The sequence below is a fragment of the Hakea prostrata genome, chromosome 8 (genome assembly GCF_041222555.1).
Source record: "Hakea prostrata isolate BN-2017 chromosome 8, UWA_Hpros_2, whole genome shotgun sequence".
NCBI lineage: Eukaryota > Viridiplantae > Streptophyta > Magnoliopsida > Proteales > Proteaceae > Hakea > Hakea prostrata.
Genome location: NC_142607.1, coordinates 38,138,049 through 38,154,228, shown reverse-complemented (window position 1 = coordinate 38,154,228; position 16,180 = coordinate 38,138,049). Strand labels below are relative to the sequence as shown.

Below are 16,180 nucleotides of genomic sequence, written 5' to 3'. Positions count from 1 at the left end.
ATTTCATGAATAATTTTAACTCTTTGTTCTGGAGAAAAAACAGAATAAGAGAGAGAGAGAGAGAGAGAGAGAGAGAGAGAGAGAGAGAGAGAGAGAGAGAGAGAGAGAGAGAGACTTGGGGGAAAGACAAATTGGAAATTTGGAATGAAGTTTGATCATTGTCTTAGAAGTTAGAAATTAATTGAGAATTGAGATAAATCTTTTTATTTTTCCCTTCGAGCTTACATATAATAACTATAATTTTCATCGAATAACAAATTAAAAAATCCTAGAAATTTGGATTTCTCTATTTCTCTAAAATCTAAATGGATATAAATAGTTAAATACATATTGAATATAAGTTTTGGATTATTTGTTGACATCTTTACTATTTTATTTTCCAGAACTGAGTTTGGAATTTAAGAATTGAATTACTTTAATATGTATTTTAATTACTACCGGTCTTACATTTGATATTTATGACCAAAGATATGACCAATTAAAGCTAGGGAGAAGGCCAATTAGGGCCTGGGCCAATCAGGGTCAGGGATAGAGCCAATCAGGGCCAGGGACAGGGCCAATCAGGGTTAATCAGGGCCAACCCATCCTGACTCGGCCCAATTAGGTCCAATTAGGGCGGGAAAGGGCTCGGCTTGGCCCTGTAGGGCTTAGGGCCAGGGAGAATAATCATTGGCCCTGAACTAGGGCTAGGGCGGGAATGGGCTCAAATTATACTATATGGGACTGAGCTTGGGATTGCAAAAGCCTGGCCCAGTTGCAGCCCTACCCTTTCCCTGAGAATTGTGGTGGTGCGCGCAAGCTGGCATAAAAAAATTAAAAATAAAACAATCAAGTGGATGCCACCAACTACCAAAGTTGACTAATCAAGGTCTTCTCTAAATCTTACTATAAACCAAAAGTCGAATTACACGTCTACCAAAGAGAAAGGCTGAATTTCTATTAAATCGCTCCCCATCTCTTCGCAACTGCAACTGTAACTGGAAATTCATGGCGGCACTTTCCCACGCTTCTAGATCAAATGATGCTGATGTGTTTATCAGTTTCGTGGGTAAAGATACTGGCAATAACTTTACTGGCTTCCTTAACAGAGATCTGAAAAGACATCGAATCGGTGTGTTTATGAGTGGCCAGGGTGGAGAAGAAATCGGATCCGAGTCCCTGAAGATGATCAAAATATGCAAAGTGTCGATCGTTGTTTTCTCTCAACACTATGCAGATAGCAGATGGTGCCTCCAAGAACTGGTGGAGATATTTGAGCGGCAAAGGACTTACTCTTCAATAATTCTTCCCATCTACATCGGTGTTGAACCGAGGGATGTTCGAACTCATTCATTTCGGGAGTTGGAGGATAATTTTGATCCGTGTACCGTACAAGTATGGATGCAGGTGCTCAGGGAGGTAGGGAACCTCAGGGGATTCCATCTCAGTCAAGAGAATGGGTAATTTTGTACCGTGTCTTTACCTATTCCTGGGAGCTTGCCTTCCTCTATTCGTCTACTCATTGAAAGACTTATGTTTGCAGGGACGAATCAAGGCTAGTGAAGTTGGTTGTTGACTCGACTTTAGAAATATTGGATACGAATAAGCGGTTTAAAAGTTATGATGTGTTTCTCAGTTTCAGGGGTGGAGATACACGCAACAACTTCACTGGTTTTCTCTACAGAGAATTGAAAAGAGTGGGAATCAATGTGTTTATGGATAACGAAGCTCTCTGGGTTGGGGGACAGATTGAATCGTACCTGTACTGGGCAATCCGAAAGTCTGAAATCTCCATTGTCGTCTTCTCTGAAAACTATGCGGATAGCAAATGGTGTCTTACGGAACTTGCTGACATTGTTAAATCCCATAGATCTGACGGTCAAAAGATCCTGCCCATATTCTTCAACGTTAACCCATCGGACGTTCGCGATCTCACCGGAAACGTTGAAGCGTCATTTCAGAAAAACAAAGACAAATTTGATTCCAAGATCATCGAGAGTTGGAAAGATGCGCTCAAAGTGGTAGGGGAGAAAAAGGGAATCGAACTCCGACAAGTAAATGGGTAATTCTCAAATCCACCATGTTCTTTTGAGTAATATATCCTTTTGTTTTATTGGCTTTATATCTCTGCAAGGATTTTTCTTTTAACGTTCCATTGTTTATAGGCATAATTTTTTTTTTCTCTTTTGCTAATCTATAGGCATGATTTGGTTACTAGATTAAAAAAAGGTGAGAAAATAAACGTATGGACCCACGTATAATGTAATAAAGTGAGAGAACAGAAGGGGAAAAAAAATCTTAAAGAAAAAGTTGCACCTTTGGATACCACTTACTTCTATTATATTCCTTGCTTGCCCCCACAAAGTCCCAATAGAGTCCCACTAATTCAAGGTATGGTAGGTATGGGTTATATTTTTTTTGTCCAATAGAAGATTCATATTAGATACTCTAAGGAAACGCCCTTGAAGCCAACAAAATTATGGTCCAACATGAACAAAGGTGGATAGTTCCTCCAAACCCTAAATAAGTTAACCGTTTTAGCCCCGCGGGCTATATAGTCAGCATAAATATTACAATATCTACTAACAAAGCTAAAAAATATTGAATTAATGGAGTTTTTAAGTCTAAGAATTTCATCTACCAAACAACAACATGCCCAGTCCAAAGAGTTGTCACTACCATTAATGGCATCAATCACACTCTTGCAGTCCGAATGTAGAACTAACTTAGTGATTTGCAAATCTCTAGCAAGTAGCAAACCATCCTGAACAGCTTTCAACTCCACCATTGCAGCCGAGAGACTCAAACCATGACATGATTTTGCTGCCAAAAAACTTCCATGGAAATCCCAAAGAATACATCCTCGTCCTCCCTTTCTACTATGTTTATCCCAAGCTCCATCTACAGAAACCTAAAAATGAAATTCAATAATAGGAGAATTAAGGGAAGGGGGGTTGTATCAGGTATCTCTCCAGGAGGATTGGATGTATATAAAGTCACATCATAATAGAGAGCCCAAAATGCTCTTAGGGAGCCTTTCAAAGAGGGCCGCTTCCCTTCAAATAGGAAGTCATTCCGAGCTCTCCAAATAATCCAGCAAAGAGTACTCCATCTGATGTCAATAGATGGTAAATCATCTGTGTTCTTATATTTGGCATGTAAGAAATCTATCCAATCATGAATAGATGACCTAGTAAAATCTGAACAATTAAGTCTAAGTGGGGAAGCCCGCCAACAATGTTGTGAAAAATCACAGAAAATGAGAGCATGCAATGTAGATCCAATAGATTGACCACACAAGAGACATAAAGGAGAAAGACAGCCTTTGCAGATAAATTTTCACTAGTGGGAATGGCCTCACTAGTAGCTCTCCATATAAAGTGTTTAATTTTTGGGAGATTGGGGATGTTCCAAATCTCCTTCCAACATGATGATAAAGAAGAAAAAGAGGCCATAGAACTAGTATTAGGAACCTGTGAAAGGCATAGAAAGTAAGCTGACCTCACTGTGAATTTGCCTTGTACTTGCTTTGTCCAGTACCAAGAGTGAAGGGTAAATTGTGATAGTATAGGTAGCATCATAATCTCTTCCACTTCCAGTGGGGAAAAGAGAGAATTCAACAAGAGTTTTTTCCATGAATTTTCATTCCAATTTATGAGCTCACTAACATAAATGGGTCCATTAGGGAAGGGATGATTCATTATAGTTTTGCAAGGAAGGGAGGGAATCCATGGATCTAGGTAAATGAGTGTGTTTGTGCCATTACCCACTTTCCTTCCCAATCCCAAAAGCAACAAGTCCCTCCCAGCGATGACACTTTTCCAACCCCAAGGCCATTTCTTGGTAGTGCCACTCTTAGAAAAATCTTGGTTTCTAAGGTATTTGGTAGACATGACCCTAGCCCAGAAGGAGTCAGGGGTGGTAATAAACCTCCAGACCTGCTTGGCCAACAAAGCCTTTTAAAGCAATTAAGGTCCCTAAATCCCAAAACCCCATCCAATTTCCTTTTACATAATATGGTAGGTATGGGTTATATGAGAGTAAATTGTAAGGGATATTTGGATTGGGATGTCATTTTTTCAAAAGTAGATTATGGTTAGAGAATACTAGAGGTAAAACAGTCATAAGAATAGGAAGAAGTCCTAAACTATAAATGTAATAGGGCAAGGCAATTTCATAAAAGGAAGAATGTTATCCCTCAACTCCTAAGTCTCTTCTCTCTATTCATCTTCTTTCACAATTTCCTGTCCTCTAATTTTTGTCCTCACCTTTCTGACCTTCTTCTCTAAGTCCTAAAATATGGGTTCTTATCAAAATGGATCTTTAGAATGAAGGTTCCAGGCTTGTTGTAGGTAGCATTTTACTGTTGAGGTGATGTGCTAGCTGGAGAAGATAATATCCCCATGCATTCTATGGCATTCTGGGTCTAGTTCCACATTCTGTTGTCAAACTTGCATTGGTTGGAGTTTCCTAGTAGAATTGTGGTGAAGATAGGTCATCCTCAAAAGATAATGCTAATCAGAGAAACACAATTTGGCTAAACCTTGGAGTATGACAATTGCTGAATCAATCTGAATACGATGCAATTGCTAAAGCTCTCTATACCATTGAAGGATAGGAACAGGAATAAGATCAATTCTTTAGTTAATCTTAGGTATGAGAAACTCCCGCAAGTTAACCAATCGGGGTTGTTCAGTTGGCAAAAGACCATTGTCTCATAATATGAGGTCAAAAATTAGAATCTCCTCAAGGCTAGAGGCAAAGTCTCACTTTATATTTAAATGATATGAAAAAGCTACCTTTGAGGATGTAGTTAAGTTCCACGTAAGCTAGCCTAGACAAACCTTAGTTCCCCGAGAAAAAAGAAAGAAAGACAAACTCCATTTCTAATCCATAATGAACGAACTGACAACCAGAACTCCCTGAATTTTAATACTAGTCTCAAGGCGATGGCACCAAACAGAGGTCTGATAGTACAAGACAAATGTCCCCTATCCACTCCCCACCGTCTCATTGGTCCCCACTAAATCCCACTAATCATGAGAACGTAACTGCATCCCCTGAATCTGTGATATCTACACTGTTCAACATTATTCCCTCTTCAAGTCAGCATGATCAATTCCCAACATCCCACTTGAATTCATTAACCAGACAAATTCTTCAAACCTTTTTGCAATGACCTATAGCCCAAACAACCCACTTGTCCTTATTATCTAACCTACATACCCAATCCACTACTGTACCCATTCAAAAACATCATAAAACCCCTTTTTCATTCTTCTGGCCCCACTATGGTCAACGTGGCACATTAGACCACAGAAACACCAAATCTACAGTCCTAGGTAAACCCTAATCCTCATCAGGCCTTAACCTATGCCTGCCCCCATGTCACACCACCCAACCCAATACCACATGCCAAGTATGTTCTCTTCTTATAAGCCAAATTCACAACTGAATGAATGTACCTCAGTGATCATAACCCAACTCACACTACCCATACGACATAACATGAAGCTTGGGGGCCCAAGGGCAGATATCAATCCCTTCATCAACTATCCAGCTAAAACATACCCACAGAAAGCTAGAGCCAATACTTTAGTGAAGCAAAAGCCTAAAAAGAGGAGACAACAGCAATAGAAAAAGATTGAACATGGAGGCTATGGAAATAACACTTTTTAACATCATGCCCATCCAAGGTTATAGGATAGCAGCCCCATAGAATGCCATGATGTTGTTGAGCTAGAACATGTAGCGGTTATGGAGGACCCTAACGTTCAAGAGCCTAAAAAATCTCTCTTGCTATACCTCTTTTGACTTTGTGTTCTTGATGGAGACTAAGTGCTTCTTGAGAAAGATAGAATAATAAGCCGAATGCTTAAATTGGAATAGTTTTCATTTTGTTCCTCCAATAGGCCACTCTGGTGGGTTGGATTTATTTTGGAGCCCAAAGTTACAAGTGAATCTATTACACAGTTGTAATAGGATAATAGATGTGGAAGTCAGTAAACCTAATGCAAAATCCTTTTTTTTTATTTGTTATTTATGGGGACCTCATGAATGCAAACATGCAAGTAGTTTGGGATAAATTGAAATTGATTAAGATAAACCAACATACTCATTGCAATCTAATTGGAGACGTAGCTCTTTCCTTTCTTGGAAAGAAAAAGGAGGTAAATGAACATAGCTAATAGGGAAATCAGAGGCTTTGAAGACATGGTTTCTTATGGTAATTTGCTTAAGAAATTACATGGGCCAAGGTTTATATGGTGCAATTAGCTTTTGGGTATAGAAACTGCTAGGATGAAACTCAGTTGAGCATTTACGAATGTAGCATGGCTTAATTCATATGAGAGATCGGTGGTTTTGGTTAAGGTTGCATTTGGATGAGATAACAAATTGATAGTATTGGATGCCCAAGCTGTCGAAATATCCTAGAACATCGAGGTTTGAGGCAACATGGTTGAGGCATGAGTAGTGTAATCAAGTTGCAACAAAAGCTTGGAAGGTAATCTCAAGGCACTGCAGGTTTGCATTTATCATCCAAATGAAGGAACCAACAACTTTTTGGCAAGGTACAACATCAATTACAAACTTTATCCAAGAGATTGGAGGTACAAGGTGGGCCTAGTAACGAAGAGAATCTGCGGAAGATCTAGAAGGTCCAAGAGGAAATGGAAGAACAATCAAACAAATAGAAAGTGATCTGGCAATAGAAGTTCAGGGCCCTTTAGCTGCAATGGGTAGATCATAACTCACAGCCTATTTCCATGCATGCATAGTGCAACAACACCATCCTAATAAAATCTTAAAGCCCTGCCTTCCCCTAGGTACTTGGACCAAATATGAATCTGAGTTATTTTTCTGAAATTATCCTTTATTATGACCAAACCTTCAAACATGAACCCATTGATATGCCTCAATTGCAAGGACTTTAATACATTAGACCTGTAATGATGATGAGACCAATAATTGGATGTGTGCACCATCTACCTCAGAGGAACTGAAACAAGCTATTATAAATGCTGATGGGACCATTGAAGGTGTGAGGGCCTGATGGGGTCCCCCCACCCCAATTTCTATAAAAAATTATGGGACCTTAGAAGTAATGATCTCTTAGCTTTTGTCCATGACTTTTTTTATCAATGGAAATTTTCTTGTAGGTATCAATACATTGGTATGCTTGCTCCCTAAATGTGTCATTCCATAGACAATCCTACAATTTAGATGGGTAAGCTTAAGCAAAGCTGCTATGAAGGTCATTTCCAAAGTTATGACACATAGGTTTCAACCTCCTTAAACAGCTAGTCTTCCCCTCCAATTGGCCTTTATTCCTAAGTGTAGTTGTGTCAATTGTATTTACGACATGCATCATGTGGAGACCTTAGGTCTTGACTTTGCAGTAGGCAATTTTCATCAAAACTAAATAAAAAAAAGGCTTTTGCATCCACTCCAAGGAGAAAGAGCGCATCTAGTAATAGAAGGAGACCACAAGGAACATGGGAGGTACTTCAATAGTAAGGCTGGAAGTCGACTAGCAAGCACAAGCGGGCACTGTTGGATGAGTCCTTCAAATTGGCTACTCACATTTCCCCCGGGCAAGCATGTGGCCAAACATATCATATAACACACAAATATCTCATAACATCATCTTGGGCTCACATTGGTTGGTCAACACCTATTCCTTTGTTGGCAAGGGGTGCAGCATTGGGGATGCCCTAACTATGCATTCTACCATGATGATATACATGGTCTAAAGTCTGAACCTATGTCACATACCATAGTCATACTAAAGGCCATGTGTGCAATAATAGAATCAATCAATATGGATGATACAATTAATATGGTGCATCTTTATCATAAACGCCACTTGGACATTAGAAATATCAAATTACATATCATGTTGCCCACGGCAAATCCATGTCATAATCATATAGTCACAGTACCCTCAACATATAAACATATCATAGTGGCTTAAGAATAGTCACAGGCTGCACACACATCACACAAGTGGTATACTCACCAATACCACCACCACCACTGTCCAGCCCCACAAGAGATGCAAATATATAATGCAAAGCAATCAACAACATCATTATGCCATGCCATGCATGTAAAATATCACATGAATGCATGACCAAGGGAGATAAACAGAGAAGCCTAAGATTCACCCACCTTAGCCAAATTGCTTAGTCTTCTCGGCTTTGGTGCTTGAACTTGAATTCCAGATTTCAATTTCGGACTTTGCCTATCATATTGGAAACATTCAATTTACCTTCAGCCTAAGACGTACTTAGACTATTTATTTTAGGTCAAACCCTGCTGCATCAGATCTGAGTTGGTGACTATGGGTTGCTCCCAAGGTTAGAAGTATTAGAGCTCCCGGGGAAAAACTAGGCTATGCACTTGGAACTCTAGCCCAAAGAGCAGAGCAAGGAGCTACAGATCTGCTAAATCAGCTGCTCCTAGTGCATTGCTCCAGGGCTGCTCTGGATGCCATGGAGCTGCCCTTTAGGGCTGATTCAGCTGGAATTTCTCCCCTAAGTCTTCATACACTTCTTACACTCTCTTGGGTTAGATTTAGCCTCCTAATTCCTCCTTATTGAGTCCCAATTTAGGGCTTAACCGGATCACTGAATGGCCTTTACTTCTTTTCTTGTTTTGAGCTTCTTTTAATAGACTAACCTCCGATACACTACTCATGGATTAAATCCTATGCTGTTACCATACCTAATACCTCAATAAAGACCTGCCCAGCCCATTAAACATGACCCATTGGTCATACCAAGCTGCCCTCAATACATCAGGGCCTGAATCGCCTAAATCAAGGCTTACAACGAGTCAATGTTCCATTTCTGCCCTAATTGAGCTCTTCCACATTAAGAACAACATGAACATAACACAATCAACAGGCCAAACACCTTAGCATTCCACAAATTATAGGGCAACATACATTTCCCCAGATTAGGGTTTCATCCCATTACCAAATTGGGGCTTTTGCCCTATACTTAACCAAACAGTTCAAAGCTGTCCCAAAGTGATCAAGCCCTTAGGGCTTCTATCAAATACTTAATCAATTGACTAATTCAAGCCCTAGTTGAGGGGTTCATACTCTACCCTTAAAGATTAAAATCATTTTTTTTTTGGTAAACAAAAGAGGGGATGCAGTAGCGGCGACCTAGCGCCCCCCCGCTACGCAATGTTCGGACTTTTTATCGAGTGCGACCTATGCAAGCATTAGCCCTGTGCACTACCAGCGCAAGCACTGGCCCCGTCAGCGGAGACCCACCGGAGGCCTAGTATAGTCCACAAAAGCCGGTAGCACTCATGCCCAGGCCAAAGAGCACACAACTGTCCAATGCAAGAAACAGAGGAGTAGAGGGGATTCGAACGTGGGACATGAGGTTTACCAAACCACTTGGGAGTGAGCTTGGGACCACTAGACCACCACCCCCAGTGGTAAGATTAAAATCATTGCGGCATTAGGTCAAGCCCAAATTTGGATTTTAGGTTTATATAAGGGCATTTTGGGTATAATAGCATAAATTACACATTGAACATGTATCAATTCAGGTCTGCTAAAACAGTGTACTCCGGAATTACACAAGCCCTAATTCTGGTTTGGGCTTATTTAACAAATTGGTTGCATAAGTACTAGATTAACCTCACTAAACCTAGGTTTCTAACATTGGTGAGCTTAAATCATGGTTTAAACTTGTAATCTCACCTTTCCTAGTTCCAAATTCGAGTGTTACTTCATATACTTGGCACGTGGCTTAATCCAAAATATTTAGGTTGTGAATTGATCTATCTTTAAGGAGAAACCAAAGCCCTAACCAAAATCACCTACTTTAGGCGCCTTATAGCTTCACCTTCTTCTTCGTCTACCTCTTTGCAGGGCTGAAAATATCCCTTTTTCATGATTTGGGTCCCTTTTATATGGGCCTATGGGTCGAACACCCGCTATAAAACTAAAATGACCATTTTACCCCTTTGTCATTAATTACTAATTACCCATACTTAAGTGATTTTAATTCGTCACATGGGTTTAATTAAATGCCTAAACACTATTTAAGGCCTGATACCCCCATGTGGTAGGTCAACAATGACTTAATGGCACCTACCCCACCAGGGGCAATTTGGTAATTTTTACCACCAATGGTATTTTAGTCATTTTTGCCCTTGTTTTTAAGTTACACCTTTATAGTGTTATTTTAATCACTTAATTACCCCCACTAAATCCTAATTGGGCTCAAAACCACCTAAGGTAGCCCAAACCTAGGGTTTCTGGCACCAAGAGTCTAAATGCAAAAACCCCCATATTATTAAATTTCATAAATTCTAGTAAAATAATACTAAGTTTCTACTAACCTCATTTTCACTTTAGCTTGACTCTAAAGTGATCTGGACTCTGGAAGAAACTTCATCTGGGAAATTTCAAAAATTCAAATTAAACTGAATTTCAAGGAATTGGGGTATTATATTTCTTATGGAATCTAAATGCAAGGATGAAAAGGTTATGAAGGTTAGAACATGGTTAAGATTTATTTTCAGTTCACTGCGGAGCTATGAGGAATGATTAGGGGCTTGGTGTTATCATGGAATGAGCCAATACAGCTGAAAATACAATACACCAGTCTGTTAATGTGCCAATGGAGAATGGGAGAAAAATTTGGCTAACATGTTTCTACAGGGAACCACAGAGAAGCTCAATATAGCTTATGGTGCACCATTATTCGGTTGGGTAGGAATCAGCAAGAAGAATGGACAAGCCTTGGTGATTTCAACTCATTCTTAGATTTCCATGAAAGAGAATATGGAAACCGAGAAGGGAGAAGTGATTGTGATGGCTCTAGGCACACAATGAAACAGTGTAATTTGATGGATATAGGCTCCAATAGGATCAACTTTTACATAGAGTAACAAATGTTCAAGCTCGGTAGAATTAGACTGGATCCCAGTAATAGTGAATACGATATGAGATTGTTGTATGAGAATGTAGACCTGGCATGGGTCTTGGATCACAATCCAATTGTAGTTTGCACTAATGGTGGATGTTCAACCAGACCTAGATCTTTTAGATTTGTGGTGGCATGGATTAGGCACGCCTGATGTAAAGACATAGTCATTCATGCATGGCATCAACTGTGTTTAGGTACCCCATCCTCACAGCTTGGTAAAAAGCAAGTACACTGAAGAGAACTGAAGAGATGGAATAAGCATGTCTTTGGGCATCCTCAACCAAAAATTGGTGTTTTGAAAGAAAAGCTAGTTGAGCTGCAAAGCAAGCCTTCTTCATATGGGTCTCAGTTGGCCGAAACGATGTTGGAATCTCAACTTGAAGAAGAGCTTACTGGGGGGGGGGGGATTTTGTGAATTGCAATAGGCTAGAGTAGAATGGATTGAGGATGGGGACAAGAACTTGGCATTCTTTCATGCTACAACAATCCAACAAGCAACAAAAGAAAAAAAGAACAATGATAGGCCTTGTTTCAACTAAATGGGATCAACTACATGGATTATTGCTTTCTAATCAGTTCTGATTGAAGCCATGCTAGATACAAGGTCTAAGCTATGCATATCATTTATCACCACTTCTCTTAAGATTATCTTAGGTCTACCCCTAGCTCTTCTAGTTCCTTCAATCTGGATTATCTCACTTCTCCATACATGGGCATTTATAGGTCTTTGTTGAACATGGTCATGCCACCCCAAATAACTTTTCTGAAGCTTATCACTTATGAGAGGAACTCCTAGACCAACTTTAATATAATCATTCATTATCTTACCTTTCCTAGTTTTGTTACTCATCCATCTTAGCATCCTCATTTTTGTTATACTAAGTTTATTTATATGATTCTTTTTAACAACCCAACACTCTGCATTTACATCATAGTTGGTTGAATGATGGTCTTATAGAATTTTCCTTTAAGCTCTAATGGAATACGTCGATCACAAAAGACCCTAGACACATCTTTCCATTCATCCACTCTATTTTAATTCTTTGGGAAACATAATCCTCTTTATCTTTTTTTTTGGTTAATCATAATCCTCTTTATCACCTCTCTTATTTATGATTGAACCTATGTACGCCTAAAACAATCATCCTGAGGAATCTCCTTATCGTCAAGTTTCACCACCTCCATCCTCTGCTTGATCATGACTAAAGTTACAAACTAGATATTCTATCTTTGTTTGACTTAATTTATAGCCTTTTGCTTAAAAAACTACTCTAATGTAGAATTGAAGACATATTTAAGAAAGAAGAAGTCCATTGGGTTAGACCCATCAAAGGCCTAAAGCTATCACCCAAATTAGCCCATGGAAGCCATGGGCTAGGACTATTGTAGTGGTTAAAATTAGCCCACATATTTTGATCTCCATGCTCTAGACCGAAGCCCAAGTGTAGTTCTTGAAAATTCAATAAAAAGTGTTGTGCTTTGAAAATAAAAGAACTCATTGTCAAAGGAGTTTTCCTTTGTCAAGAGTTGGGTATAGTTGAATTATTAATATGTAGGTAGTATTAGCTAATGGTTGGATGTTAACATTAAGTTTCATGTCTTTTTAAAATGTTATATAAAGAGATTTATGTACGAGGTAAGGATACAAAATTCAAAACTCATCAATTGAAATCAAATTGCTTTGTTAGCATTCCTTCTCTATGAAGAATCCTTGTGTTGATCAAGGTAGGTTGGAGTTCGATCCACTTAACGGTGTCAAGCTCGGGTGTTACATTGTTATTCTCAATTCCCTCATATTGTCCTTTCAATTTCTTCATCACGGTTTTGCCCATGTTTCGAAGATCTATTCAGCCCGTACTGTTATGCTATTATCCTTATAATACCACTTTAGTTTCAACCCTCTTTCACATCTGAATTCTGTTTCATCTTAAGTCTATCAAATCTGAACTTGATTCCCTGTGAAAGGTCCAATTTGGCTATTTTTTTGATCAATCAAATACAATACTACATTATTCGGTATTAGAGCCATGACAGAAAGTGAAAATTATGGACCATCTAGTCCAACTAATCATATGGCGGCAATGATGGAGATGTTTCCACAACTGAGCAACCAAATCACTATAAACTAGAAGCAACTGGACGAGAGGCTCACAGTTGCTGCCTCTACTCATGCTCCTCACCCCCCCCCGCCCACTTGGTGATGAATTCCAACCAGCTCATTCTATAGCCAATTTCCTACTTGGAGAAATATAAGGAGAAGACCTCCAAAGGATTCCAGTTATGCAACCAACTTTTAAGGAGCACCTACGAAGTTATTTCGTTGTTCTTTCGCTGGAGAACAACCTACATTCAATAGGCATGTTGGTGACTCTCAAAAGGTTGCGCTTGAATTCAAAAAATACTTAGGTAAGCATGATCCTCAAGTGTTTTATGATTGGTTAGCAACGTTGGATGACTATTCTGATTGGTATAAACTATCGGAGGTACGAAAGATGAAGCTAGCATGTATCAAGCTAGTTGGAGCTGCATGTGAATGGTAGAGAACTCGTGAATATGAGTCGGAAGATCGTGGTAGAGCTCTTACTACATGGGAGGAAATGAAGGAAAAACTGAGAGAAGTATTTGTCATTTACTTTTCGATTGCAACAACAAGACAAGTAAATTTCTTTTCATCAAGGGAACTTGTCAGTTGCAGAATATAGGGAACAATTTGACTCTCTTTCTTCTCGTATAGGAATTCAAAAAAGGGAGATCAAATCTTGTCACTTTTCAAATTGGGTTTATGGCCTCAAATCAATGGGGCCTATGGCGTTGTGGATGTAGAGAATGTGTGGGTACCAAGCTGGGGAGGTTACGCGAAATTGTCCAACACCAAAACCTACTACAACAACCCCTGCTCAACCCACATATCCTACCCGACAAGATAAGGCAATGCTCTATGACTAGTGGCAGCCAAGCACAATGTTTTCATTGTCAAGAAGCTGGACATTATGCTAAATATTGCCCACACCGTCAAAAGATTAATGCTATTGCTGAGATTGAAAAGTCAGCAGTGGAAAAAGATCTTGATCTACTCTCATACCCACTCGATGATGGTGACTATGACGAAGCTGCATATGATGAGGATGATGCTAGTAGATGTGATGTTTATGGCATTCCTATAGTAAGCCACATCTTGGTGGCTGAAACCAAAGGAGAGGATTGGCGGCACAATTGTATCTTCTACATCCGTATGAAGTCTGGAGATAATACTGCTTTGGTGATAGTTGATAGTGGGAGCTGCGTCAACGTTACTTTAGACACTTTTGCGAATAAGGCAAACTTGAAGGTGGAGAAACACCCTCAACCATATCGAGTATCCTTACTGAATGGGAATACTCTGGAGGTAAATCAACGGTGTTCCATACCATTGAAGCTCCATCGATATAAGCAAGAGGTATGGTGTGATGTAATCCCTATGCATCTTACTGATGTTCTATTTGGTCAACCATGGATGCACGATAATGATGTTACAATCACGGGGGAAAAACTAGTGTGTATTCAAGTTAAAAGGACTTCACACTGTCCTCCACGCAGTCAATGTCCTAGCTAAAATGCATTAGCGGAGGTCCTTGAGGACCAACCAAAAGGGGACCAATGAAGCACAAAAGTTGTTGTTCATACTGCAAAAGAAGCTATTGGTTGTTCCTCACAAGGAGTTCACTCACACTAGCTATGGTATAGGGCTGGTATTGGCTCTTGTTACAAGGGAAGTTACCCCTCCACCTGAGGTGACATTCCCTCCACCCATCAAAGAGTTACTTTTTGATTTTTCTGATGTGGTTCCTGATGAGTTGCCTAATGAGCTACCTCCTATGCGTGATATTCAATATGCCATGATTTGGTACCGGGTTTGGTGTTACCAAACCTACCGGCTTATCTCCTTAGCCCAACAAAGCACAAAGAACTCAAATGGCAGGTGAATGAGTTGCTACATAAAGGATTCATTTAGGAGAGCCTAAGTCAATGTGACATACCAACATTACTCACTCCAAAGAAGGATAGCTCATGACACGTGTGTGGACAGTAGAGCAATCAATAAGATTATAGTCAAGTATAGGTTTCCTATATCACGGCTTCATAACATGTTAGACATGCTATCCGGGGGCTAAGATCTTTTCTAAATTAGATCTTAGAAGTGGCTATCATCTGATTCGTATTCGACCTGGAGACGAGTGGAAGACTGCCTTCAAGACCAAGGATGGACTATTCGAATGGAAGTCATGCCTTTTGGTCTGATGAATGCACCTAGCACATTCATGAGGGTTATGGCACACATACTCTGTCCTTTTATTTGTCAATTTTTAGTCATATACTTTGATAATATATTGATCTACAACAATCATCCAAATAATCACATCGATCATCTACAACAAGTCTTAAGAGTGCTTTGCCATGAGAAGCTATATTTCAATCTCAAGAAATGCTCCTTTATGCTACCAAAGGTTAGTGTTCCTTGGTTTTATTGTCTCATCACAGGGGGTTGAAGCTGATCCAAAGAAGATAAAAAGTATAATAGATTGGCCTATGCCGAAGACAATCATCGAGTTTCGTAGTTTTCATGGACTTGCATCATTCTACAGGAGATTCATTTGGAACTTTAGTGCAGTCTTGGTACCTATTATTGAGTGTTTGAAGCAAGGCAAGGGCGAGTTTAAGTGGACAACAGCGGCAACCAAAGCCTTTCATCTTATCAAGCAAAAGGTGACAGAGGCTCCAATACTTTGCCTACCAAATTTTGACTGTATATTGAGGTAGCAACTGATGCCTCACATACTGGTCTAGGAGGTGTATTGATGCAAGAAGGGCACCCCATCGCTTTCTATAGCGAGAAACTCAATGATGCCAAGTGATGCTATTCGACATATGATCTGGAGCTTTATGTTGTTGTACATGTGTTACGCCATTGGAGACATTATCTTTTTGGCAAAGAGTTCATTCTCTATTCTGATCATGAGGCCCTCAAGTATAAACATTCATAGAAGTTGATTAGGAACAGATATGCTAAATGGGTTTCTTATCTACAAGAGTTTGCGTTTGCAATGAAGTACAAAGCTAGAAAGGAGGATACAGTGGCTGTTGCATTGAGTCGAAAAGTACTTACTTTTAGCACATTCTTAGCACATGCAGTTAGCATTTATCAGATACGTGATAAGTATGCATCTAGCAAAGATTTCAGCATGCCATACAAGGAGTTAGAGCAA

At 39.6% G+C, this 16,180-nt stretch overlaps 1 protein-coding gene across 1 annotated transcript in view; it reads left to right on the top strand.

Annotated features, from left to right (window-relative positions):
* Positions 1 to 933: 933 nt before the first annotated feature.
* LOC149007773 (disease resistance protein L6-like) overlaps positions 934 to 16,180 on the top strand; it is a 32,841-nt gene continuing 17,594 nt past the window's right edge. The window contains exons 1-2 of the mRNA XM_089166687.1: positions 934 to 1,439; positions 1,523 to 2,041. Of these exons, the coding sequence (XP_089022813.1) occupies positions 988 to 1,439; positions 1,523 to 2,041 (971 nt within the window). The 5' untranslated portion in view covers positions 934 to 987. The remainder of the gene's footprint in view (positions 1,440 to 1,522; positions 2,042 to 16,180) is intronic.